Source organism: Triticum aestivum, chromosome 3D, assembly GCF_018294505.1.
Source record: "Triticum aestivum cultivar Chinese Spring chromosome 3D, IWGSC CS RefSeq v2.1, whole genome shotgun sequence".
Lineage (NCBI taxonomy): Eukaryota > Viridiplantae > Streptophyta > Magnoliopsida > Poales > Poaceae > Triticum > Triticum aestivum.
The window spans coordinates 300531838-300556293 of record NC_057802.1 but is presented as its reverse complement, the minus strand read 5'-3'; the positions used below and the strand labels follow the sequence as shown (position 1 = coordinate 300556293).

Here is a 24456-nt window from a genome sequence, read left to right as displayed (position 1 = left end):
AATTTATCACCATGTCTCCAGACTCCAGTAGCCTCCGTGATGTAAAAGCTTCGCAAAGAAAAGAAAAAAAACGTATGAATGGCTTCCACGCTGAACCCTAAGAATTGACAGTAGGCCCCTTGACGGAATTAATATTCCTGGACCCACGCGTCATACACAAACCATCAGTTCCCATACAAGTCTCTGGTACACGCAGCGCGGCCAATCCCCCTCTCCCCTCCCTCCCGTCGATTTTGTCTTCCTCTCCACTTCTCTCCCACCCCTCTCTCTCTGCTACGCCTACGCTCCACTCTCTCCTCCCGTCCCGCCGTTGCAGACGCATCCAACCTTCTCCTCTCGCCTCCCCCACCCAGTCACCCCTAAGGGCTTGCCCTTGCTGCGGGGGAGAGATACGCGCGCCCACCGTCCCCGGCGGCTGCGGGGAGCTAGCGCGTCACTGCCCGCGCCCAGTCGCCGTAGAGGCGGAGGCGCTTGTCGGGGGGAAACACCACCCTGGCCGGGCTCCTTTCTCGTGGGCGCCTCCGGATTTGCTAGGTTGTGGCGCCGGGTGCGGAGCCATGTCGCAATCTCAGTCTCAGTCCCAGTCTCAGTCGCAGACCAACTGGGAGGCGGATAAGATGTGAGGATATCTTCTAAAATCCTTGGTTTGTTGCATGCTTCCTTGTGTTGATTCGTGGAGTTCTGCGGTCACGGTGCTTCCTGGGCGAGCATTGTGATAGATCAGTACCTGCGAGCAGCGAGCGAGAGGGGAATATCGTTTTGTGGGAGCTCCTATTTCTCAGCGGTTCCCATTTAGCTCCTCTTTTCCGGGTAGGCTCAGCTTAGCGAGTAATTGCAGGCACGATTTGTGTCCTGTTTGCATACAATTAATTCACTTCCCGACTAGACTGTCTGTGTAAGTTTGTATTAGTGATTTTAGTATACAATTAATTTCGTTCCGAAGCTTAGGTTTTGATAGAGTGTGCGATTTTTGTCAAAATCTATTGTGAAACGATGAATTTTTTTAGTACTTCTCTATTAATTGGTAATATTTTCACGAGGGCTGCACTTTTGAACACGAAGTAGCTTCGTTATTTCAGGAGGTTGCAGTTTCACAAGCCTACTGATGATGATTCTCTCGCAAAGAAAAGCCTAATAATGATAATATTTTCTTCCGAAAAGGAGGCTGGGACCCCCGGCCTCTGCATAAAAAATGATGCACACGATCATTTTTATTAAATTATTCAACAAAGCCTGCAAGAACAAGGGGATGTTCAGAGTTGTACTAATTATCGTAGAATTAAGCTGATGAGCTATACAATGAAGCTCTGGGAGAGAGTCATTGAGCACCGCTTAAGAAGAATGACAAGCGTGACCAAAAATCAGTTTGGTTTCATGTTTGGGAGGTCGACCATGGAAGCCATTTTCTTCGTACAACAACTAACCTATTGAGAGATACAGGTAGCAAAAGAAATACATGCATATGATGTTCATTGACTTGGAGAAGGCCTATGGTAAGATACCGCGGAGTGTCATGTGGTGGGCCTTGGAGAAACAAAAGTCCCAACAAAGTACATTACCCTCATCAAGGACATGTACGATAATGTTGTGACAAGTGTTCGAACAAGCGATGACGACACCGATGACTTTTCGATTAGAATAGGACTGCACCAGGGGTCAGCTTTGAGCCCTTATCTTTTTTGCTTTGGTGATGGATGAGGTCACAAGGGATACACAAAGAGATACCCCATGGTGTATGCTTTTTGCGGATGATGTGGTGCTATTCGATGATAGTTGGACAGGGGTTAATAGGAAGTTAGCGCTATGAAGACAAACCATGGAATCGAAAGGTTCAGGCTTAGTAGAACTAAAACCGAGTACATGAGGTGCAATTCTAGAAATACTAGGCACGAGGAGGTTAGCCTTGATGGGCAAGTGGTGCCTCAAAAGGACACCTTTCGATATTTGGGGTTGCAAAAGGATGGGGATATTGATGAAGATGTGAACCATCGAATTAAAGCCGGATGGATGAAGTGGCGCCAAACTTCTGGCGTTCTCTGTGACAAGAGAGTGCCACAAAAGCTAAAAGACAGGTTCTATAGGACGTCTATTCGACCCGCAATGTTGTATGGCGCTGTGTGTTGGCCGACTAAAAGGTGACATGTTAAACAGTTAGGTGTAGCGGAGATGCGCATGTTGAGATGGATGTGTGACCACACCAGGAAGGGCCGGGTCCGGAATGATGATATACGTGATAGAGTTGGGGTAACACTGATTGAAGAGAAGCTTGTCCAACATCGACTGAGATGGTTGGGGCATATTCAACGTAGGCCTCCAAAAGCTCCAGTGCATAGCGGACGGCTAAAGCATGCTAATAATGTCATGGTAGGTCGGGGGTAGACCGAACTTGACATGGAAGGAGTCCGTAAAGAGAGATCTGAAGGACTGGAGTATCACCAAAGAACTAGCCATGGACAGGGGTGCGTGGAAGCTTGCTATCCTTCTGCCAGAACCATGAGTTGGTTGCGAGATCTTATGAGTTTCAGCTCTAGCCTACCCCAACTTGTTTGGGACTAAAGACTTTGTTGAAACTTTGTTGTTGGTGTTGTATTCAACGAAGCCTGACAAAAAGAATACATCGATCAACCTGAAGCCATCTCGATTGTGGCTGCTGTCGCTACCCCACAAGCTCAATGATGGGAGTGGCCATGATTAGGGCCATGTGTCCTGACCTCTCAGTGAAGCCCCACCATCTAGATCCGGAGGCCTCACCAAGCTGCCCAACAGCGAGCCGGGAGCACAAACCGGTCCAATAGACCCTCATGCACCGCATGCGCATGCTTTGGAAGCCGTCGCCGTCTTCAGGACAGGGACCATGCATAACCCTCACCGGCCCTGCCGTTGACATCGCCACGACGCCAAATAGTGCGACCACTCTGCATGCGTCTGTTGCTGAGACTCGGCTACGCCACGCCGCCGAGACCCGCCGTCGTCGATGTGGTAGATGCAACACCGCTCCATCTCATGGCTCCTCTAGCCAGCACCTGCTCCAAACCGATGCCCCTCGAGAAGTCAACACGGTTTTCACCGGCAGTCGCACCACTCCAAACCCGCAGCTGACTAGATCCGTGCGGAGCCGCGCAGCGAAGGTGCACGCAGCCGCCGGAACACCGACAATGGGACTCCAGCTGCCCCTCACTGGCCCTATGCGCCGCTGGCCGACCAAGAGCCACACCGACGAAGGATCTGGGCAAGGATCAGATCCACGGCCCACCGCCACCAACTGTCGCCAAAGAAGCACCAGACCATGGAGGCGACAACCACCGCAACACAACTAGGGCCGCCTGCCCTGGCCGTCGCGCACGATCTCCCCACAGGCACTTCCCTAGCCGCACCATTGGGTCACCGCCGCGAACCACCACCCAGGCACCTTCAGCGCCTTGCCGCCGCCACCGCGGCCAACACCGGCGACAACGGCGGTAGGGGAGACGCCTAGGTTGGGGGGCTTCTGGCGGCGCTAGGGTTGGGCCCCCGGCGTCGCCCTGGGGAGCCACGCGAGGAGCGTTTTTTTCTTTTTGACGAGGCCCTCTATATTGTGGCCACGCCTACTAATGATGATTGGTGGTAATTATTTGTGGTTCATGTGTAGTAGGTTGCTACCTAAATATTTTATGTGAATAGTAAAAGGTCACAATTTTTAAAGCGCTAGTATAGAACACATTAGGACTTGCTTTTTAAGCTTCTAGCTCATCATTAATTTGTTATTGAGAATGTGAGAACATAAAATAAAGTTAATGCAGTAGCATTCCTCGTTTTCTAATGACAGTTTACTTGTGAATTCGAACTTATCTGGTTCAAACTTCAACACCCATTTCACAAAACTAAACGATTGATTGTCTAATAACACAGGTTGGATGTCTACATATATGACTATTTTGTGAAGAGAAATTTGCAGGAAACTGCAAAAGCCTTCCAAACGGAAGGGAAGGTTTCACCAGATCCAGTTGGTATGTACCTCTCAGCAAGTTGACATGAAGCTATTTTAGTAAGTAGGTTTTAGTTTCCCCATATCGAGTGCTACTGTTCACTTTCTGCGGTTATCTTTCTCATAGCAATTGATGCTCCTGGTGGCTTCCTTTTTGAATGGTGGTCGGTATTTTGGGATATATTCATAGCAAGAACAAATGAGAAGCATTCAGATATTGCAGCATCATATATTCAGGTATGTACCTTTGCTCTTTCTTTCTGTAATATATTATCCACTTCATGGGTAAAACTTAAAAAACCTGGTTCTAAAAGGAAAAATGGGAAATACCACAATGATGTATTGTTTCATTTTTGTACCACCAAAATATCACAGAGAACAGGATTGTATCACTTCCGCTAGTATGACGTGGCCAGCTATAGTATAGATCTGCCAAATTTGACCCTTCTATTACCTTCCTTCCCAAAGCTTCCTATTCCCTACACTGATCTGAGCTCTGTTTCTTCTCCTGTCCACTACTCTGAGCTTTAACACCTAATTCTCTCTCCTATTAGCTTCTTGATGCTACTCTTTTCCCCAAGCTTGTGACTTACTCTTCTTACTCCCCAAGTTTGCATCTTTCTTCTTGTTTCTTCATCTGTCAATTGGTTAAAATTTCTTTTTAAGAACATTTCGATTGGGTAAATAGGCTTCAACTTTTGTTAATGTTTAAGAAATTTCAAGGCCGCCTCCTCTGGAAGGATACAACTGGGATCGCGGTGGGTACATTACACATTACACCGCATCAAGCCCATCAGTTAAAAATATCAGAGGAACCATGAAATTTGAAAAATTATGAAACATAAAATAAAACTAGAAAAATCATATTTTCATGTAAATTTTAGGAGAACCCATAGAAGTTCATACAAATGAAGCTATACTTTATTGTGCCCTGTCAGACTCAGTTAGTGAAAGCAAGGGAACATCAACATGAGCATCAGCAACAACAGCAATCTCAGCAGCAAACTCAGCAACAGCAGCAGCAGAACCAACAACAACAACAACAACACCACCACCACCAACAGCAGCAGCAACAACAACAACAACAGCAACACCAACAACAGCAACACCAACAACACCAACACCAACAGCAACAATCTCAGCAGCAGCAACAATCTCAACAGCATCAACAAATACAAATGCAGCAAATGTTGTTACAGAGAGCTGCACAGCAGCAGCAGCAGCAGCGTAGAGATGGTTCTCATCTTCTTAATGGCACTGCAAGTGGGCTTTCTGGAATTGATCCTTTAATGCGACAAAACCCAGCAACTGCGAATGCTATGGCAGCAAAAATGTATGAGGAGAGGTTAAAGCTCCCTTCTCAAAGGGATTCTCTGGATGAGGCATCATTGAAGGTATCACTCCTACTTGATCTTGTTTCTTATGTTTTGGTTGATTCCTCGCGAAAGTAACAGTATTTGGAAATGCACTAAGCACGGCATGAGGGTGGCGCCTAGTGCCTAGTCACTGACTAGCTGGGTTAGGTAGCCTCCTCGGCGGGCAAGGTTGGATGGGTGATCCTGGTGCCTAAACACCGCCTAGGTGGGGTAGAAACCCCTTTATAGAACAGTGAAAATCAGTAAAATGTTTTTTTGTATTGTGAAAATTCCAGGTGCAGCAAAGGTATGGGGAAAATGCTGGCCAAGCACTTGATCCAAACCAAACGTCGTTGAAAGCAGCCGCAGGCGGACAATCTTCCGGGTAATTTCTGAACTTGTAGATTATGTGTGCATTGACAAGCTTGCATGAGACGGTAGACCATGGAAATGAGGGAAAACAATAAATGGTTATGAGTGCACAGTTCTTGTTGGAGAGCTCTTCTTTGCATTATATCCAGGGCTGGGATTTGTCCTTTCTCTGTAGCACGATTGCCATCTTTGTGATCGAACAGGCACATAAAACATTCAGCGCAAGGTGCATTCGAGAATTTACCTTACTAGATTGTTTGTCCGGGAAACTTTGTATATCTTTCTTTGTCCAAATTCAGATCATAGTAGCCCTGTAGCATTTAGAAATTTTAATCATACTTTCATTCTGAATTTGTTTTTTTTTCATCGATTGATTGTACCTCGAGGATCAACGAATGTGACACTTCTGTTTTGTGATATTGCTATGAAGTGGTTTTGTCGACGCGACAGCGCCTTGAGGATGAAGTCCCAGATAGAGGATGTTTTAATGTATTTCTTGCTTAATCTTAATGGTCGCAATCGGCCTCTTTATGTCAGGTCGTCCTCACAAATACGGAGAAGATCAGTATACTGCCGAACATGCCTAACTATCACTCCCTCCATTCCAAATTAATTGAAGTTCTAACTTTTCTCTAAGTCAAACTTCTTCAAATTTGCCCAAGTCTATCTACGGATCTAAATTAGTCTACTTATATCTACTCCCTCTGTCCCTATTTACATGGCGCACATGTATTTTGAGGTTTAATTTTCGCCATCAATTTGACCAACAAATCATAGGTTATAGGTCACAAAATTACGCTGTTATTAAAATGTACTCCCTCCGTCCCGCAATATAAGATCGTTTTTCAAGCTATGTTAGCTTGAAAAACGATCTTATATTGTGGGACGGAGGGAGTAGTTTCCAATGGTGTAATATTAATGACATATACTTTATATATTGTGGGTGAAAGTTGAATCACCGATAATGAGCGCGCCATGAGGGATGGAGGGAAAAAATATACTTTTTGTACTATATATATGACGTAAATATTGGCACAATTTTCTATAGACTTGATCAAATGAAGATAAGTTTGAATTAGGAAAAGCTAGAACTCAATTAATTTGGAATGGAGGGAGTAGATTAGTATACGGGACAAAAATCCTTATTTATAGAAATTAATATACTCATTTTACTTTTATGTTTTGATTGGGAGGGTACATATCTTTCTGTTGCTACAGGACACACAACCGTTCACATCGCACTCTTTTCTTCACATGACTGCTATAGGTTATGTTTAGAATTTAGTGCTTTGCAGTGTTGTTGTGGATAAGCAGCAGACAACTGTTGTGTTCTGTAGCACTGTAAGGTTACAGTTTTTGATTACGTAGAAGGTATGTTACTTCGTTTAGTAGTGGAAGTACCATGAGTCCATGACCTGTCATGACTCATGAATCATGATTGGGCCTTAGAGTAAAAATGCTAATCAAACCATAAGGAATAACTGTTCATGTTGGCTCATGCAAATAAGATATGGTGCATTTGCTTTCAAATAGTATTGAAATTTTACCTTTGATAGGCAAATTTTGCATGGAACTGTTGGTGGATTGTCAGGTGCTCCGCAACAGGTTCAGGCAAGAAGCCCACAAATGCCTATTCAAGAACAGGTTACATATAGTTTTCCCACTGCTTCTCGTAATTATGCCCAGTGCCAAAACTAGATAGAGAAGAGCGGGCCTCATCAGTTTTAGTTTCTTATCTGCTATCATATTTTATTCTTTACAGAGTATCAAAACTGAGATCAATCCAGTTTTGACACCCAGAAGTGCAGGTCCCGAGGGATCATTCATTGGTGTCCAAGGTAATATTTTTGTCCAGCTTATTGCCTGGATTTGCTGCCATGTCAGTTAACTATTCAAACCTCAGCTTACACTATTTTCTTACTCAAACTGTTTTTAGTGCTTGGTTTGCTAAGCTTAATTCAGATGTCATTTTAAACAGGATCTAGTCAAGGTGGAAGCAATTTGACTCTGAAAGGTTGGCCACTCACGGTACGTTTTATCTTATGACCACACTTTATTCCTTATCGTGTATGTGCTCTGCTTATGATTTATGTTCCTATTGCGGATTCGGTTTTGGCTGTTCATATGCATAGGGGTTGAGGCACATGCTCGATGCGGCTGCATAATGCAGGGGCACAGTTATATTATTTAAACAAATAATTTAGTTTTCATAGATCTGCAATTGTAGCCCCTCCTTTTTCTGGTGACGTATGATAAACCCTTGCCAAGTGCAGATGCTCCAGGAATATTTAACTTTCTAACATCAACTATTTTTCTTTCTGCGTGGCACTCTAGTAGAGTGCTAGATGCGCAATGTGTACTTGCACCTGAAGATCCACTTTGTGAACGCTTGCAACATGGAGGGGTTTGTGATATTCCATTAACCGATACAGTACAAAATATTGAAATCTAGTGCTCATGAGGTTCAACTCAGTAACCCGCAACCGGATCGGTTTGTTCTCGGCAGTAGCCGAACCACTGCTGGGTGGACTTGGTGGCCATTCTGAACGAAAATGCCAACGTCTCCACATACCTTAATGGTTGCACTGCTTGAGGAAGCCTGTGATTTTTTTGCCTACTGACCTAGCTCTTGTTCGTTACTTGTTGCCCTCTTGTTGCCAGTTTCTAGTTCTGTTACTGATTCTGGGGTATCCTTAGCAAGCACATTTTTGCAGTTTGTGAACAATGAATTCTTTGGGCTGTTATGCAGCGCACATGTGCATTCAGCAGTTGGGGAAGCAACAAACAATTTGTGTACTTTCCGAGTATACTCTAAACCACGTGATTGACATTGATTGCTCTAACATGGGTGCTATCTTGCAAATTCTGTTGTAACATATACACCTTTTACTTACCAGGGCCTCGACCAGCTTCGCTCCGGTATCCTGCAGCCGAAGTCATTTATTCAATCTCCGCAACAACAATTTCAACAGCTCCAGTTTCTGAATCCACAACAGCAACACCAGCTTTTGATGCAAGCGCAGCAAAACATGGCTTCCCCTACAGTTAGTGATGTTGATACCAGAAGATTAAGGATGCTTCTTAACAATAGAAATATGGCCATGGGGCAGGATGGGCAGACAAACAGTGGTGGGGATATTATTCCAAATATTGGTTCTCCTAGCCAAAGTGGTGGATCACGTACAGATATAGACATGCTAATAAAGGTATGTTCTATGACGTCCTACCTGTCAGGGGCTAATTTTCTGCAGCTAATCACGGGACTGTCTATTTGATAATCGACTGAAAATGAGTTCACCTTCATTCAACTTTTTCAACCGCTGACAAGCAGATAACAGCTACAAAGAACTACCAACCAAAAATACATGTAATGAATACTGTATTTGATGTACATGACTACTGTAACAACAGTAGTACTAGAATAGTAAACCCATGTGAATAAAAAATACGATTGAAACAGTGTGGAATGCTTGTGAGGAGAATGCTTATACCAAACATACATAAACAAAATAAATAAACACCCACAATACATACTATTGGTTTGGAGGGAGTGCTATTACCCTACATACATGAACAAACTGGGAGTTCAATCACAGCACGTGATTGGACAGACAAAACATTCGAGTGGAGCCAAATTAAAAATCAGTCGATTGAAATTAGCAATTCTGAATCCATAATATAAGCTTTTCTTTATGAGGTATTATATTTACCTAGTTGAAGCCATAATGAGGCTTATGGTGTTCTTAGTTTCTTACTCCCTCTTTCTGAATAAGACGTTCTTAAGTTTGACCAAGTTCATACAAAAGAAAAATCGACATCTACAATACCAAATAAATATGTATGTGCGTGTATAAATCTGAACCAAAACATACATGTTTTCGTAGTGTATGTATGTGGTATTTTAGAAGGTGATAATTTTACTGTAAACTTGGTCAAACTTAAAATTTTAACTTAGGAGAAAACTAATACGCCTTATATTTTTGGAAGGAGAGAGTATTATATAGAGACTGTATTCCCAGTTTGTTTACAGAAGGATGGAACACGAGCATCCTAGCCAAATGGCACATCTACTCAGAACTGATCAAAATGAAACATATTCAGCTTTAGTTTCCATCCATTGGGCCTTTTTACTTGTCCACCACTATTTTCCTTTCATAACATTTTCTTTCATACATTCAAGAACTAAACAGAGAACGATTTCTACTCCTTTATTTTTGTAGACCTTTCCATTCCTTCTGAAGTGCTGCAACTGTTGTACTTTTCTCATCATCTTATCTGTATACTATTACTGCCTGTATGAGTGAAGCTGACCAGGCAAACAATCTTATAAACCAGGAACTGCTGTTGTTCCTTTGATGGCTAAATCTATAACAGAAAAGTTATTTTCTATTATTCTATTAACTATGCTCTTTCTCTCCTTATATGGGTGTTTCTATGTAGTAGAAGAAAATTGCTCATTTACAACAGCAACAGCAGCTTCAGCAATCTACAGTCTCCAGTCAGCAGTCTCAGAGCTCAAATCAGCTTCTCCAGCAACAGGAAAAGCCTGGAGTTGGATGCATGCCTATTGATGGAAGCATACCAAACTCTTTTGTAGTAGCTGACCAAGTATGTTACTGATATCCAAATACAATGTTTCCAGCAGATGATGTTTATATTAATATTTTAAATCTAACATGCTACTGCTTAATTATGCTGCAATGTGGAGTGATGGTCTTAGTGGTTGTAGATATACCTTTGTTTGCCTCTTTATTGAGATATTAACGATAAATCAATCTTATAATGAAGCACGCATCTCATTTCAGTCGCATGTTTTAAATTGGCCACATACAACTACAGTGCTGAGTGCTTAATAAGTGTTAGGATCTCAAGTTTTGGATGGTGTTCTGTGCAGACACATTTGGTAACCTACGATAACTTGACAAGACAATAAGAGCATTTTTTGCTCTTTGTAAAGACATGCTAGCAGTTCTCAGATTTTGCACAGTATATTTGAACTGCAATTGACCATGCTACCTTGCCACTTGTTTTAAGTATTACTCTGATGTTCAGTACGTAATTTCCTATGGAGCTTCAGTTTTTTGTTGTCCTGCGGTTAGTATGCCCCCTTTGAGCTTTCACTATTACTCATGGTTCTGTGATACATCATTTGTCAGAAGATATGGGTAATCATTCCAATTGTTTTAGATTAGTAAATTTGATATTAATTCGATTTTAGTGGTTCAAACACTGACATTGTTCTCTTTGTGGTTCAGGCATCAAAGAAGAGAAAGAAACCTGTCTCCTCTAGTAGAGCTAATAGTTCAGGAACAGCAAATACTGCTGGGCCATCTCCAAGTTCTGCACCTTCGACACCTTCCACTCACACACCAGGAGATGCAATGTCCATGCCACAGCTGCTGCATAATGGTGGTCCATCAAAACCATTGATGATGTTTGGTTCTGATGGCACTGGAAGCTTGACCTCTCCAGTAAACCCACTGGTATTTATACTGTGAAATCAGACATTCTCCTTGGAAAGTGTCATTAGCGCATTGCCTCTGTCAGTGAGATGACAGAAGTTCTTAATTTCAGGGTGATGTGGACCGTTTGCTGGAAGATGGCTCCTTGGATGAAAATGTAGACTCATTTTTATCACAGGAGGATATGGATCCTCGGGAAACCATGGGGCGCTGCATTGATGCCAGTAAAGGTATGTTTTGTTTCCCTCTGATACATGGTTTTTCTTGAGTTGACTCTTTCGCCTGAACAAATAGATTGGCCTACCTGTAACAATCGCCGTATTTCCCACGCATATTCCTTTGGAATGTCATGCGTGGTTCTTGGTTTCAACAAGTTGCAATTCCTTTGTTTCTTTGAGAGAGATTGATTCGCATGATTGTATCTGATAACTTGTTAAATAAAAAAAATGTGTATAGTGTATCTTTTGCAAGATGTAATGCTTTTGAGTCTTTAGTTCTGCTGTAGCTAATTATTATCAGTTTACTAAGCATGCTATCGTACTTGTGGTTATGAGAGCAATACTGTAGGAAAGGACACTTCGGAAAAATAATTTACCGTGTTGTATGTTGTATCACCTTCCCAAAAGCTACTTCCTATGGCCTATTCAGTTTGAAGAGGTTTGGCAGTGATTAAGAGGACTTAGCAGGGAATATAGCTCAATTCCTTGCCAATCGCTCTTAATCCATGGCAATTCCTGCCAAACCTAAAAGCGGCTAGTAGATCCCAAGGGGCGCTTCTGCTGAGCCATCGTTGTGACTTGATCAAGCCCTTCTTGCTCAAAATCCCATTGCAGCACCTGACCAAGCTCAATGTCAATCAAATTTAGAATTCGACATTTCATTACCCCACTATAGCATATTTGCATGCACCTTAAGTTAAATTCTTGCATAACTCCCTTGGAATCAATCACAACATCTTCTAATTTGGCGGAGGATACATCCATTGCTGGTAAGTAGTGAATTGTGATGACAGTAAAGGTGACAGGAAGTGACCGGGTGCCCCCTAGCAGGTGGTGTGCTTTGGGACTAATTGGTTTCTTTGAGCTTAATAGATGGGAGAATAGCTGATTTGGCGAAGAATTAATGTGGATGTGTTTGGTCTGGGATTCATTTGCTACATAGGACAGGAGTATGCTGATAAATGATTCTATATGCCGTGGGGTGCCATGGGCTTGTTTCATTCTACTCGGTTGCAAATTATTTTGATGGGGTGACTCATTGCCCAGTGTCTCTTTATTGCAGGGTCTGGTTTCTCCGAGGTTGCAAAAGCCCGTGCAAGTACAAGCAAAGTTAGCTGTTGCCATTTCTCGTCAGACGGGAAACTGCTCGCCACCGGAGGCCACGATAAAAAGGCATGGACACCAACATAAAAGTAATTGTGAATATACTGGTGCTAAAGAAACTGGAAGCTTATACCTGCTTTTGTATTTTTCAGGCTGTTTTATGGTTTACAGATGCCCTAAACCCCAAATCTACATTAGAAGAGCACTCGATGCTTATTACAGATGTTCGATTTAGCCCAAGCATGACCCGCCTTGCAACATCTTCCTTTGACAAAACTGTGCGGGTTTGGGATGCTGACAATGTATACCTATTTCTAACTACTGTCTCTCTTATGTTTCACAAGATGTCATATACCTTAAAATGCACTGACTAATTAATTGACTATATACAGCCAGATTATTCACTCCGCACTTTCACGGGTCATTCAGCGTCTGTTAAGTCGCTTGATTTTCATTCAAATAAAGAAGACATCGTTTGCTCCTGTGATAGTGATGGGGAAGTGCGCTGCTGGAGCATAAACAATGGTAGCTGTGTGACGTGTGTTAGGGTCTTCAGCGTATGCAGCCCTTTTTCTCTCCCAAACATTTCTTGTTTGTCAAGGATGTTCTTTTATAATGCGCTGAAACATTCTCCTGTTATCGGTATCTTATCTTCCCAGGGAGGTGCAACTCAGTTGAGATATCAACCTCATCAAGGGAAATATCTTGCAGCTGCCTCTGAGAAGATGATATCAATAATGGATGCAGAAACACTACAAGTGTGTAGGAATGCCTTAAAGGTTCGTTACCAGAGATCATAGTCAAACACATCCTTGAATTGTTTTCAACTTTTCACAGTTACTTGTGTATTTGCTATGTGTACTTTATGCTATACCATGCCTTTTCTCTTCTTCAGTGCCCCCACCTCTGTAGCATTTAACAAATGTCTTACTAGAAACACACTGACAAAATTTGGTTGCGATCTTGGGTTCTTTGCAACATATATGGACACTAAACATAGGTTTGTCAGAAATCATTCTGCTCGTTTGGGAGTTCAGCTGATTTGGCAGCCTCCATTTTGCATAGGTTGTATGTAAATGGTCTCAGTATTTTAAATAGCTAGCCACTGCTACACTATAGGGTTTTTTTGCAGCCTAATAGCTACGTTATGGCACCTTGTATCACTATTCTAGCGTATCTATTTGCCTTGAGTGAAAGCAGCATTAGCTGAAGCTATTCCTTGTAGATGGTAATGGGCCAAAACAGCAACCCGTTTTCAATTCTAGTTATAAAACTAAGCCCAGAAAGAATATGCATATGAGTATACAAGACATCAATTGAAAAATCAGAAAGCCTACTAGTATGGCATCCAAAATCTTGTTTCGACCGATGCTACTTTGAATGGTTGTAATGCTAGTTTGACTGACTTGGTAGTTGTAGACTTGAGACATGGTGCTATGCAAGTACGCCAAAATTACTATGGTTTCTTAGTTCTGTTGACTGACATTTCTAAGCGTGCATATGTTATTATTAATATTTTGATCAATAAGACGCTATTGGAAATAGCTTCCACGATAGCTAGCAATAGCTGCCGTTGCTATAGGTCGGAGCCTCGGACCTTGCCATGAAAAATGCGATTTAAAACATTGATCATATTTTTAAACAAATATTTACGTACATAAACTTTACACCACAACCTAGATACATGAATTATTTTCAATCTTTTTTGAAAATTTTCAGATGTGACTTGCATCACAAAAACTGGCGAGGGGGTAAAGTGATGCGGGATAGTGAGACCCACAAAAAGTTTGTGGGGCTGGGGGTGAGCCAGGAATAGTTTTAGGATGAACAAGGGACTTGTAGAGGCACTTGTGTGAGAATTTATCTGATCAGATCCTATATGATACTGTATAAGATTTATTATAGGATTGTTGCAGTATATAGTGTTCATTCTGGTCCATGTCTTTTAGCTAGACCGTTGCCACTACAAATCAGATCATCATTACACTGGTTTGGCTAGGCCTTTGAATGTCAAGAGAGGTCGGGGTAGACTGAATTTGACATGGGAGGAGTCCGTAAAGAGAGATATGAAGGATTGGAGTATCACCAAAGAACTAGCCATGGACAGGGGTGCGTGGAAGCTTGCTATCCATGTGCCAGAACCATGAGTTGGTCGCGAGATCTTATGGGTTTCACCTCTAGCCTATCCCAACTTGTTTGGGACTAAAGGCTTTGTTGTTGTTGTTGCCTGCTTGCAATCCAAGTTTCCAGAACAATTCGATGTTGTCAGCTTGGTATTGCAATTAACGTTGCTTTCATCAGTGTGGTGCTCACTGTAATAGGAGCTTCTGTTCATGCGTAGGGACACATAAAGAACATCGAGTCAATTTGTTGGGATGCTGCGGGTGACTATCTGGCCTCTGTAAGTGAAGATTCTGTCAAGGTGTGGTCATTTACTTCAGGAAATGATGGCGAGTGTGTGAATGAGTTGAATTGCAGTGGAAACAAGTTCAATTCATGTGTTTTTCACCCGAATTATCCGTCATTGCTTGTAATTGGTTGTTACGAGGTAAGCTCTCTCATATCTTACGAGGTCATTACTTATGAGGCCCAAGTTGATCCATTTTGTGTTGACATTTTTATTGTGTCTGTGTATCATTGATATCTTGCAGTCCTTGGAACTTTGGGACATAAGGGAGAAGAATACAGTGACCATCAGCAACGCCCATGACGGCTTAATTGCAGCCCTAGCTGCATCAAATGCATCAGGGTTGGTCGCCTCAGTAAGTCATGATAAGCTTGTCAAGCTCTGGAAGTGAGATCAGGGAGCAACCTTCCTTCTACATCACATTTTACAAGTTGGTCCCTGCGGACATCTGTCGTCTGGTTCCAGCCAACGTTGCATGATGTAGAAACAGGGTGGTTTTCTGCCGCAGATAAACACATGACGAGGGCAGCTAACGAAAATGTCTTCAAGCTATCTGTGTTCAAGAACTAACCCAATTTGATGACGTCCCAGTTGCTACACGTGCCCTTGGATAGGTTTGTAACTATCCTTGTAGAATGTACCATACTCTGTAGTGGCCTGCGCAAACTCTAGAGTGTTGTTATCATTGAATGGTCACAAGCACAGAGGCTTTTATGTATTTGCTGATTCTGACTGCATTTTTCTCAACTGCGTTTGCTCTTATTTCCACTTTCTCTTTGTGTGCCTCCAAATTCTCCAAGTTAAATGTGGCCGCCTGTTTTTTTGTGTGTGTGTGTGTGTGTGTTCCTTCGTCCAATTTTGATTTCTTTCTTCTCTGCATCTGAGAGCTTCATGGACTGCAGTTTTTTTTGGACCCCCTCCATGCCCCCTATCCCGGCCGCTCCGAGCTGGGACGAGCACCACCCACGCCACCTGGCACCTGCTCCGCCGCCAACTACCTCCTCGTTGATTCAAATTGATAAAAGCTACTCTGGTTTCAGTAGCATGGAAGTGTGATTGGATTGGAAAGGAAAACAGAAAATACGCCTGTAGATGGCCAAAGAGCTGGGCGGATTAAAGAACCAGAGAATATTTCCCCTCTCGCCTCAGTTCGTAGCTGAACCGGAAAGATTATGGCCTACACTGATTCAACAGGGGAAAAGAGAAAAACTCAGATTAAGAGAAAACGGGATGCAAGCGGGCTCAGTCGATGTTGAAAGTTGTTGGAAAGCGATGGAATTGGATGAGAAAGCGGTGGGATTTGGTGATTATCGCTGGACCAAGCCGGAGTTCGCCTCAGTCGCTGGAGGCACTAGAACCGTCAGGAAGGGGCCCTCTTTTGCATGTTTGTTGGATGGCGAGTGAGATGCCAGAACAAAAGTGTCGACTGGACTGGTCTAAACTGGGTTGGCGGTTAGTGTGGCCTCTATTCTTCGGGAAACATTCCGTCCTCCTTGGTTTACATGAATTTTGTGGGAATTCTTGAAGTCATCACCGTGGAGAAGTTCACGGCCACTCTCTGCTATCTTCGGGGAAACCCTAGATCGGATGATCGGATGACGGCGGCGCTCTGATGTCGTTCCTCCTTTGGGGGCTTCATTCTTGAAGGTACACACATGATCGAGGGACCAGTGGACGAATTTTTTGGTGGAGCGGTGCTTCATCCTATACACTGATGGCGACGGATCTTGATGGCGTGGCGCAGTGCAGATTCGGAGTTCGCTGTGGGAGGATGGACTCGCGCAGGAGGACGACGCTGTCGGGCGTCGTGGTGGCGTCGATGGCAGAGAGACCTGGCACGGTACATGCAACAGTACAACTCTGAAGATGGATTGGTGGCAGGTGGCTGCGGCGGCCTCATACCCGGCAGGCGTCCTGATTGAGGAGTGCGCCGGACTGGTAGTTGCCCCATACCTGGCAGGTGTCCTGGTTGGGACCTCAGGTATTAAATATTTAGGTTTGGCTGCGATGTCTGTTTGGTATTAGGCCCAGACTATCTGCGCCCCTTCATCATTTGGATAGGTGTAGCGACAGTTGTTCCTTAGACGGTGGCTTTAGTCTTCCTGTTGTATGGCTTTGTAAGGTCTTGCGATAATAATTAATAAAGTGACCGTATGCATCGTCCAGATGCAGAGACCGGGGGTCATCCTCCTTTTCTAAAAAAACAAAAATCTCTTTGAAGCACCTTCGTTTGTAGGAATCGATTCCTATTTTAATCCTTCACATTTTCAAAGGAAAACAACATTAGCCTAGACTTAATGGAAAATTCCTATCCTATCCATCAAATGACATCTCTTCCTTCATAAATGATATCTTTCTTTTAGAAATTGAGATACATGTCATTCACTTTCTACGGTTTTTCTATTTCTATGATATTCCTATGGTATCAACCAAAGAAGGCCTTGCACAGTACATGCGATAATAAAAAGTTGGGAGCATTATCTAGCCAATCGTAGCTAGTTTTAGAATCAAAACGCCTAGCCAGATAGTGTGACAATCCGTTCGCTTCCTGGGGACAATACTTGAAAGAAATTACCAGGATTCACCCGCAAAAAAGGAAAATCGTCAAAATTCCATGAACTAAAGGCCTTTTTGATTCGCGGGATTCTGAAAGCGCGGGAATAGAAAAAGAATATGATTGAAGTGGTATGCCCACCTAAATCCTATAGGATTAGTATAAGGAATGTTTGATGGCAGAAAAAATAAATTAGTTGTAAAAAAGGATTGGAGTGGATGTTGGATTTCCTATGGAATGTAATACGAAAGATTCCATGAAATCCTTCAAAAATCATATAGAATTCCTTTGAATCAAAGGAACCCCAAGTGGGAACAATCTGTAGGTATTGGGCATTAAGGCTTCAAATTTCGGTCTTGCCGTAACATGCTCCAACCAGCTAGAGGTAACATCAGTGCAACTAACTTCAGAAGCAATTTTAGGCCTCGTAGCAACGGCAGTGATTCTGTAGTTTGGGTATTGAGTACATGATCAATCAACTCCGACGACCCAGCTACAGCTTCACCTCAAGAATTTCAAAAAGAGAGGCATCAATGCGAAAGTCCTCTTCTGCCTGCAAGCTCAAATGAGCTTGTGATGGCAGTAAAATTCAAAAAACTAGAAATATGTGCCAAACTTTGACAAATATTTTGAGTGCTTGAAAAGTTTCATCATAGAATGACATTCGTGGAAGTCATGAAAAAAAATCTCCAAAATGCTTTCGAAAATAACATTTTTGGAGTATCGATTTTGTTTTTTAGGCCACGACTTACACGATGTCATTCCATGATGAAACTTTGCAAGCACTAAAAACATTTGTCAGTGTTTATCACAAAAAAGAGTTCTCTCTCCAGAATTTACTGTTCACTAAGAAACATCATGTTCATATCAATATTCATTTTATATGAATCCGGTGGAGGTTCTTGCCATACTGATTCCTAGACCAGTGCATTCAAACGTGGGACATGATTTGTTGTAATAGCTTGAATGGCAAACAAAGAGTTAGGAGCAGGTTTGATTCTATCTCCTTTCACTGCATCCCAATGTTCCCACCCTATATAACATGATCCCACGACAATGGCTTCCTGCAGATGTTTCCTGCAGCCCCAACTGCCGCAAGACGGGCGACTTCCTTGATGAGCTGCGAAGAATCTTCTCAAGTATGTGATGGATCCCAAGCGGCCGGTGTTCAAAAAAGTTGTAGCATCCCCAGACTATGCAGTTCTAGCATCCTCCGTTAGCCTCTGCATAATATCGATCCTAAGGTGCCTACCTTCACACAACATACACGTTCAAAACGTGCACGCCGTGTGACAGGACATTCGGTATCACAACATAGATGACGAAATAATTGGGCACAACAACATATATGCATATACAACAACTCCGAGGAGTCGAATTTAACGAGTGAATATACGTCAGACAAGTAAGAATACAAATGCCTTAAGAAGGCTGAATCAAAAGCAAATGCATCCCTATCCCTGCCCAGACTGTTGCATGTGGGATAACCAGCTTACGTCATTCATCAACATACGTGCTCCCTGAATCGATGTCGGGTGGATTTGTGGCATTCCAGGGAAAAGAGTAAATTGAACGGTGAGTACTCAGCTATACTCATGGGACTTACACATGCCTAAAACTATTGTATGCAGAGGGATAAAGTGGTTTAGCGGCAAGTACTAAGCATTCTACATAGACACGCTACAACTTGCTCGATTAGAGATAAGGGGTAACAGACCGCAACACTACTACTCTATTCACCTACCTACCTATTGGAAATATTCCCTAGAAGACTATTATTTATGTGCATGTTTGTAATTAATATTTGTATTTTTGTGCTAGAAATATTATGGTTCTTGAATGTGAGATTCATAGGAAAACTCATATGCGTATGTGAGATTCAGAGGAAAACAAAAAAATATGTTCGCTAGTCACGCCTCAATACTACTCATGTGTTTCATGATGATCATGATTTCCTGATCATAGGGCATTGTTAAAGTAACAAGGATGTCAACAACCGTCAGGAACCCGATCTTAAGTCACACCGATCTAGCATGTAACACATCATATCACTTTGCGCCCTCACGGACGGCAACCCACAGTTGCCGTCTTTACCTGGCCGGGACTGTTTGCGCCTTTTGGCTCACGTATATGATTGTGTCACTAGCATCTATATGACAAAGAATCCGGGCTGGCATGACTAGTCATAAACCAAGGTGACACAAATTTACAGGGACAGGCATACGTGACCCGACAATGCACATGTCGATCAGCAGCGAGTGTAACCGAGTCGTAGCGAGGCTACAATGACTCCAATAAACACCGCGTGACATTTCCCTGTAGGAATAGACACAGGAGCAAAGAAGGACACATGCCGGTCAATCCATGTGTTCCAGATGTAAACCTGGCAAAATGGGTCGGCCCGGCCCGCCTGGATTAAACAGGCCAGGCCCGGCACGGCCCGGCCAGGCACGCTAAATACACGGGCTGTGCCGGGCTGGCACGCGTGCTTCCCTACCTGGCGTAGGCACGACCTCCTCGCTACACGGGCCGGCACGGCGGCCCGTTTGGCACACCGGCACAACTGCCCGAGTAACAAATCTAGGCACGTACGTCTCGTTTTGTCTAAAAAAGGCATGTACGTCTCGTGCGCTCGTCCGCTAGTGCCAGGAGGCACATCGAGGCCAGCCAAAAAAAGAGATCTTCTAAAAAAGGGAAGCATGTCGAGTTCGAGTCACGTCTTCGTAGGACCACCACGTGTGCTTGTACCGCTCCTCCCGGTCTCCTGTGTTCGTTCCGCTCCTTCGGTGCTAATCACTACTCGACCATTATCTTTTTTTGAGAGAGATTGCTAATCGCTACTCCGCGTGCCATGCCGGGCCGGCACACGTGCCTGGGAAGCCAGCCCAGGCACGACCCATTAAGCCACGTGTCGGGCCGGCTCGTGACTTGCCAAGCACGCGGGCTATCGGGCTGGCATGCCTAGGCCAGCCCATTTGGCTAGGTTTGTCCGGATGGAAGCACTAGGAGGCATTTTCCCATAAGGAAGGCTACTAAGAATAAACAACTAGGTGTCAGATTCCACACATATCAAAGCATTTCAATAATATACACACAATATGCTCGATATGTGTAGATACAACATAACATCACAACATAACTCTATGACTCAAAGATTTTCTTAAGAGGCTCTGAGGAGCCATACATAGCATGATATTACAAACATGGGCCTCATGACCCAACATACAAAGTCATACAATCAACGGAAGCATATACATATTTGAGTACAGACAACTACAAAAAAAAATGTTGAGAAGCCTGACTATCTACAAAACCTTCTATAGGAACCAGACCTTTGTCTGAGATTCCCAAGCTAATCGTCTAAGCCCATGTAGAACTACTAATGAGACTAAAGTCTCCTCTGCAAAAACATAAATTAAGCAAACATGAGTACAAAGGTACTCAACAAGACTTACATTAGAACTAACTACACATGCATCAGTATCAAGAAGGGTGTTGTGGGCTTTAACTGCAGTAAGCCAGCTTCGACTCAGTGGCTATCCTATACTACGACTACCAGTAATTTCTTTGAGGTGAGAAGGCACACACGAGTCCACTAGTCACACAAGAATACACCACTATGGATTCTCTCCCATCTCCCTACGAGAAGGCCATCCATAGCACTCACGCTTATCTTGCACATTTTAGAGTATCCACTTCAAGTTATCTATGAACCATATAAGTCTTTCAAGTAATCCATATCCGCGGACGTGGCTATTCTAATAGATCATTAACCCTGCAGGGGTGTACTTCTTCACACACGCTCTCACCACTTACTGCTACTTCTTGAGCTTGCGTTGGTTTTTCCCTTGAAGAGAAAAGGGTGATGCAGCAAAGTAGAGATAAGTATTTCCCTCAGTTGAGAACCAAGGTATCAATCCAGTAGGAGATACAAGCAAGTCTCCAATATATGCACCGACACAAACAATCAAACACTTGCACCCAACGTGATAAAGGGGTTGTCAATCCCTTCACAATCACTTGCAAAGGTGAGATCTGATACAGATAGATATAAAAGATTACTAAAACGTAAAATAAAGTAAAAGTAAATAAATTGCACCGAGGTATTTTTGATTTTTTTAGTTTATAGATCTGAAAATATATGATGGAAAATAGACCCCGGGGCCATAGGTTTCACTAGAGGCTTCTCTCTTGAAGGAAAATAATACGGTGGGTGAACAAATTACTGTCGATCAATTGATAGAAAAGCGCAAAGTTATGACGATAGCCAAGGCAATGATTATGAATATAAGCATCACGTCTGTGTCAAGTAGACCGACTCCTACCTGCATCTACTACTATTACTCCACACATCGACCGCTATCCAGCATGCATCTAGAGTATTAAGTTCATAAGAACGGAGTAACGCCTTAAGTAAGATGACATGATGTAGAGGGATAAACTCAAGCAATATGATGAAAACCCCATCTTTTTAACCTTGATGGCAACAATACAAATACATGCCTCTCTACCCCTACTTTGACACTAGGTGAGGACACTGCAAGATTGAACCCAAAACTAAGCGCCTCTCCCATTGCAAGAAGAACCAATCTAGTTGGCAAACCAAACCGATAATTCAAAGAGAAATACAAAGATATCAAATCATGCATATAAGAATTCAGAGAAGATTCAAATAATATTCATAGATAAACTCATCATAAATCCACAATTCATCGGATCTCGACAAACACACCGCAGAAGATTACATTGGATAGGTCTCCAAGAACATAGAGGAGAACATGGTATTGAGGATCAAAGGGAGAGAAGAAGCCATCTAGCTACTAGCTATGGACCCATAGGTCTGTGGTAAACTACTCACGCTTCATCGGAAGGACAATAGAGTTGATGTAGAAGCCCTCCATGATCGAATCTCCCCCGGTAGGGTGCCAGAAAAGGACCCAAGATGGGATCTCACGGGTACAGAAGGTTACGACGGCGGAAAAGTATTTTGGTGGACACTTTTGTTGGTTTGGGAATATTTCTGAATTTATAGGCCAAGAATTAGGGTTGGAGGAGCTCCAAGGGGCCCACAAGCCCTCAGGGCACGCCCCCCTAGTGCGCGCCCCTGAACTTGTGGCCGCCTCGGGACTCCTCCGACTTCATCTCCAAGTCCTACGTGTGTCTTCTGGTCCAAGAAAAATCATCGTAAAGTTTTATTCCATTTGGACTCCGTGTGATATTCCTTTTCTGTAGAACTCAAAAAAAGGAAAAACAGAAACTGGCACTAGGCTCTGGGTTAATAAGTTAGTCCCAAAAATAATATAAAATAGCATATTAATGCATATAAAACATCCAAAATAGATAATTTAATAGCATGGAACAATAAAAAATTATAGATATGTTGGAGACATATCAAGCATCCCCAAGCTTAATTCCTGCTCGTCCTCGAGTAGGTAAATGATAAAAACATAATTTTTGATGTGGAATGCTACCTAACATATTTATCCATGTAATTTTCTTTATTGTGGCATGATACGTCTCCAACGTATCTATAATTTTTTATTGTTCCATCCTGTTATATTATCAATCTTGGATGTTTTATAATCATTTTATATCATTTTTTGGTACTAACCTATTGACATAGTGCCAAGTGTCAGTTGCTGTTTTCTGCATGTTTTTTACATTGCAGGAAATCAATATCAGACGAAGTCCAAATGGAACGAAAATCCACGGAGATTTTTTATGGAACAGAAGACACGTAATGGGCCCTGGCTGCGCCTGGGGGGTGCTCCGAGGAGAGCACAACCCACCAGGGCGCGCCAGGAGGCCCAGATGCGCCCTGGTGGGTTGTGCCCACCTCAGGTGCCCCCCGAACCGCCTCTTTGCTCTATAAATACCCCAATATTCCCAAAACCCTAGGGGAGTCGATGAAATATTCATCCAGCCACCATAGAGTCCAGAACCACTAGATCCAATCTAGACACCATCTCGGATGGGGTTCACCACCTCCATTGGTGCCTCTCCGATGATGCGTGAGTAGTTCTTTGTAGACCTTCGGGTCCGTAGTTAGTAGCTAGATGGCTTCATCTCTCTCTCTCTGGATTCTCAATACAATGGTCTCTTGGAGATCCATATGATGTAACTCTTTTGCGGCGTGTTTGTTGGGATCGATGAACTTTGAGTTTATGATCAGATCTATCTTTTTTATATCCATGAAAGTTATTTGAGTTTCTTTGATCTCTTATTTGCATGATTGCTTATAGCCTCGTATTTCTTCTCCGATATTTGGGTTTTGTTTGGCCAACTTGATCTATTTATCTTGCAATGGGAAGAGGTGCTTTGTAGTGGGTTCGATCTTACGGTGTTTGATCCCAGTGACAGAAGGGGAACCGACACATATGTATTTTTGCTACTAAGGATAAAACGATGCGGTCTATCTCTACATAGATAGATATTGTCTACCTCTGTCATCATTCTTATTGCATTACTCCGTTTTTCCATGAACTTAATACACTAGATGCATGCTGGATAGCGGCCGATGTGTGGAGTAATTGTAGTAGATGTAGGAAGGAGTCGGTCTACTAATCTTGGATGTGATGCCTATATAATGATCATTGCCTGGATATCATCATGAGTATTTGAAGTTCTATCAATTGCCCAACAGTAATTTGTTCACCAACGTTTGCTATTTTTCTCGAGAGAAGCCACTAGTGAAACCTACGGCCCCGGGTCTCTTTCTCATATATTTGCCTTTGCGATCTACTTTTTCTTGCATTTATTTTCAGATCTATTAAACCAAAAATACAAAAATACCTTGCTGCAATTTATTCTTATTTATTTTATTTGGCGTTCGATCTATCAATCTACTACAATTTTATCTCACGTCCGTTTGCCTATCTTGAGGCGCCGTACCCCGGAAGGGATTGACAACCCCTTTAACACGTCGGGTTGCGAGGATTTTTTATTTGTGTGCAGGGGCTGTTTATGTTGTGTTGCTTGGTTTTCTTACTGGTTCGATAACCTTGGTTTCATATCTGAGGG

At 42.9% G+C, this 24456-nt stretch overlaps 1 protein-coding gene across 2 annotated transcripts; it reads left to right on the top strand.

Moving 5' to 3' along the window:
* Window positions 1-222: 222 nt before the first annotated feature.
* LOC123078536 (transcriptional corepressor LEUNIG) lies at window positions 223-15629 on the top strand. Of its 2 annotated transcripts, none has more exons than XM_044501079.1 (18): window positions 223-619; window positions 3889-3986; window positions 4092-4201; window positions 4903-5358; window positions 5616-5704; window positions 7248-7335; window positions 7454-7529; window positions 7670-7719; window positions 8589-8897; window positions 10135-10299; window positions 10947-11174; window positions 11266-11383; window positions 12435-12544; window positions 12628-12777; window positions 12868-13032; window positions 13135-13254; window positions 14817-15023; window positions 15127-15629. In XM_044501079.1, the coding sequence occupies exons 1-18, from the start codon at window positions 558-560 to the stop codon at window positions 15271-15273; spliced, it is 2748 nt and encodes a 915-aa protein (XP_044357014.1). In that variant the 5' UTR covers window positions 223-557; the 3' UTR covers window positions 15274-15629. The 2 variants fall into 2 exon arrangements, with proteins under 2 accessions (XP_044357014.1, XP_044357015.1); XM_044501080.1 differs by lacking the exon at window positions 223-619 and adding an exon at window positions 793-810.
* Window positions 15630-24456: the final 8827 nt, after the last annotated feature.

Bases quoted from the DNA above. Each gene is read 5' to 3' on its own strand.
- LOC123078536 (XM_044501079.1), top strand. From the start codon at position 558: ATGTCGCAATCTCAGTCTCAGTCCCAGTCTCAGTCGCAGACCAACTGG. The intron at 13,255-14,816 runs GTTCGTTACCAG...GTTCATGCGTAG, and splicing joins TGTGTAGGAATGCCTTAAAG to GGACACATAAAGAACATCGA. The intron at 15,024-15,126 runs GTAAGCTCTCTC...GATATCTTGCAG, and splicing joins TTGTAATTGGTTGTTACGAG to TCCTTGGAACTTTGGGACAT.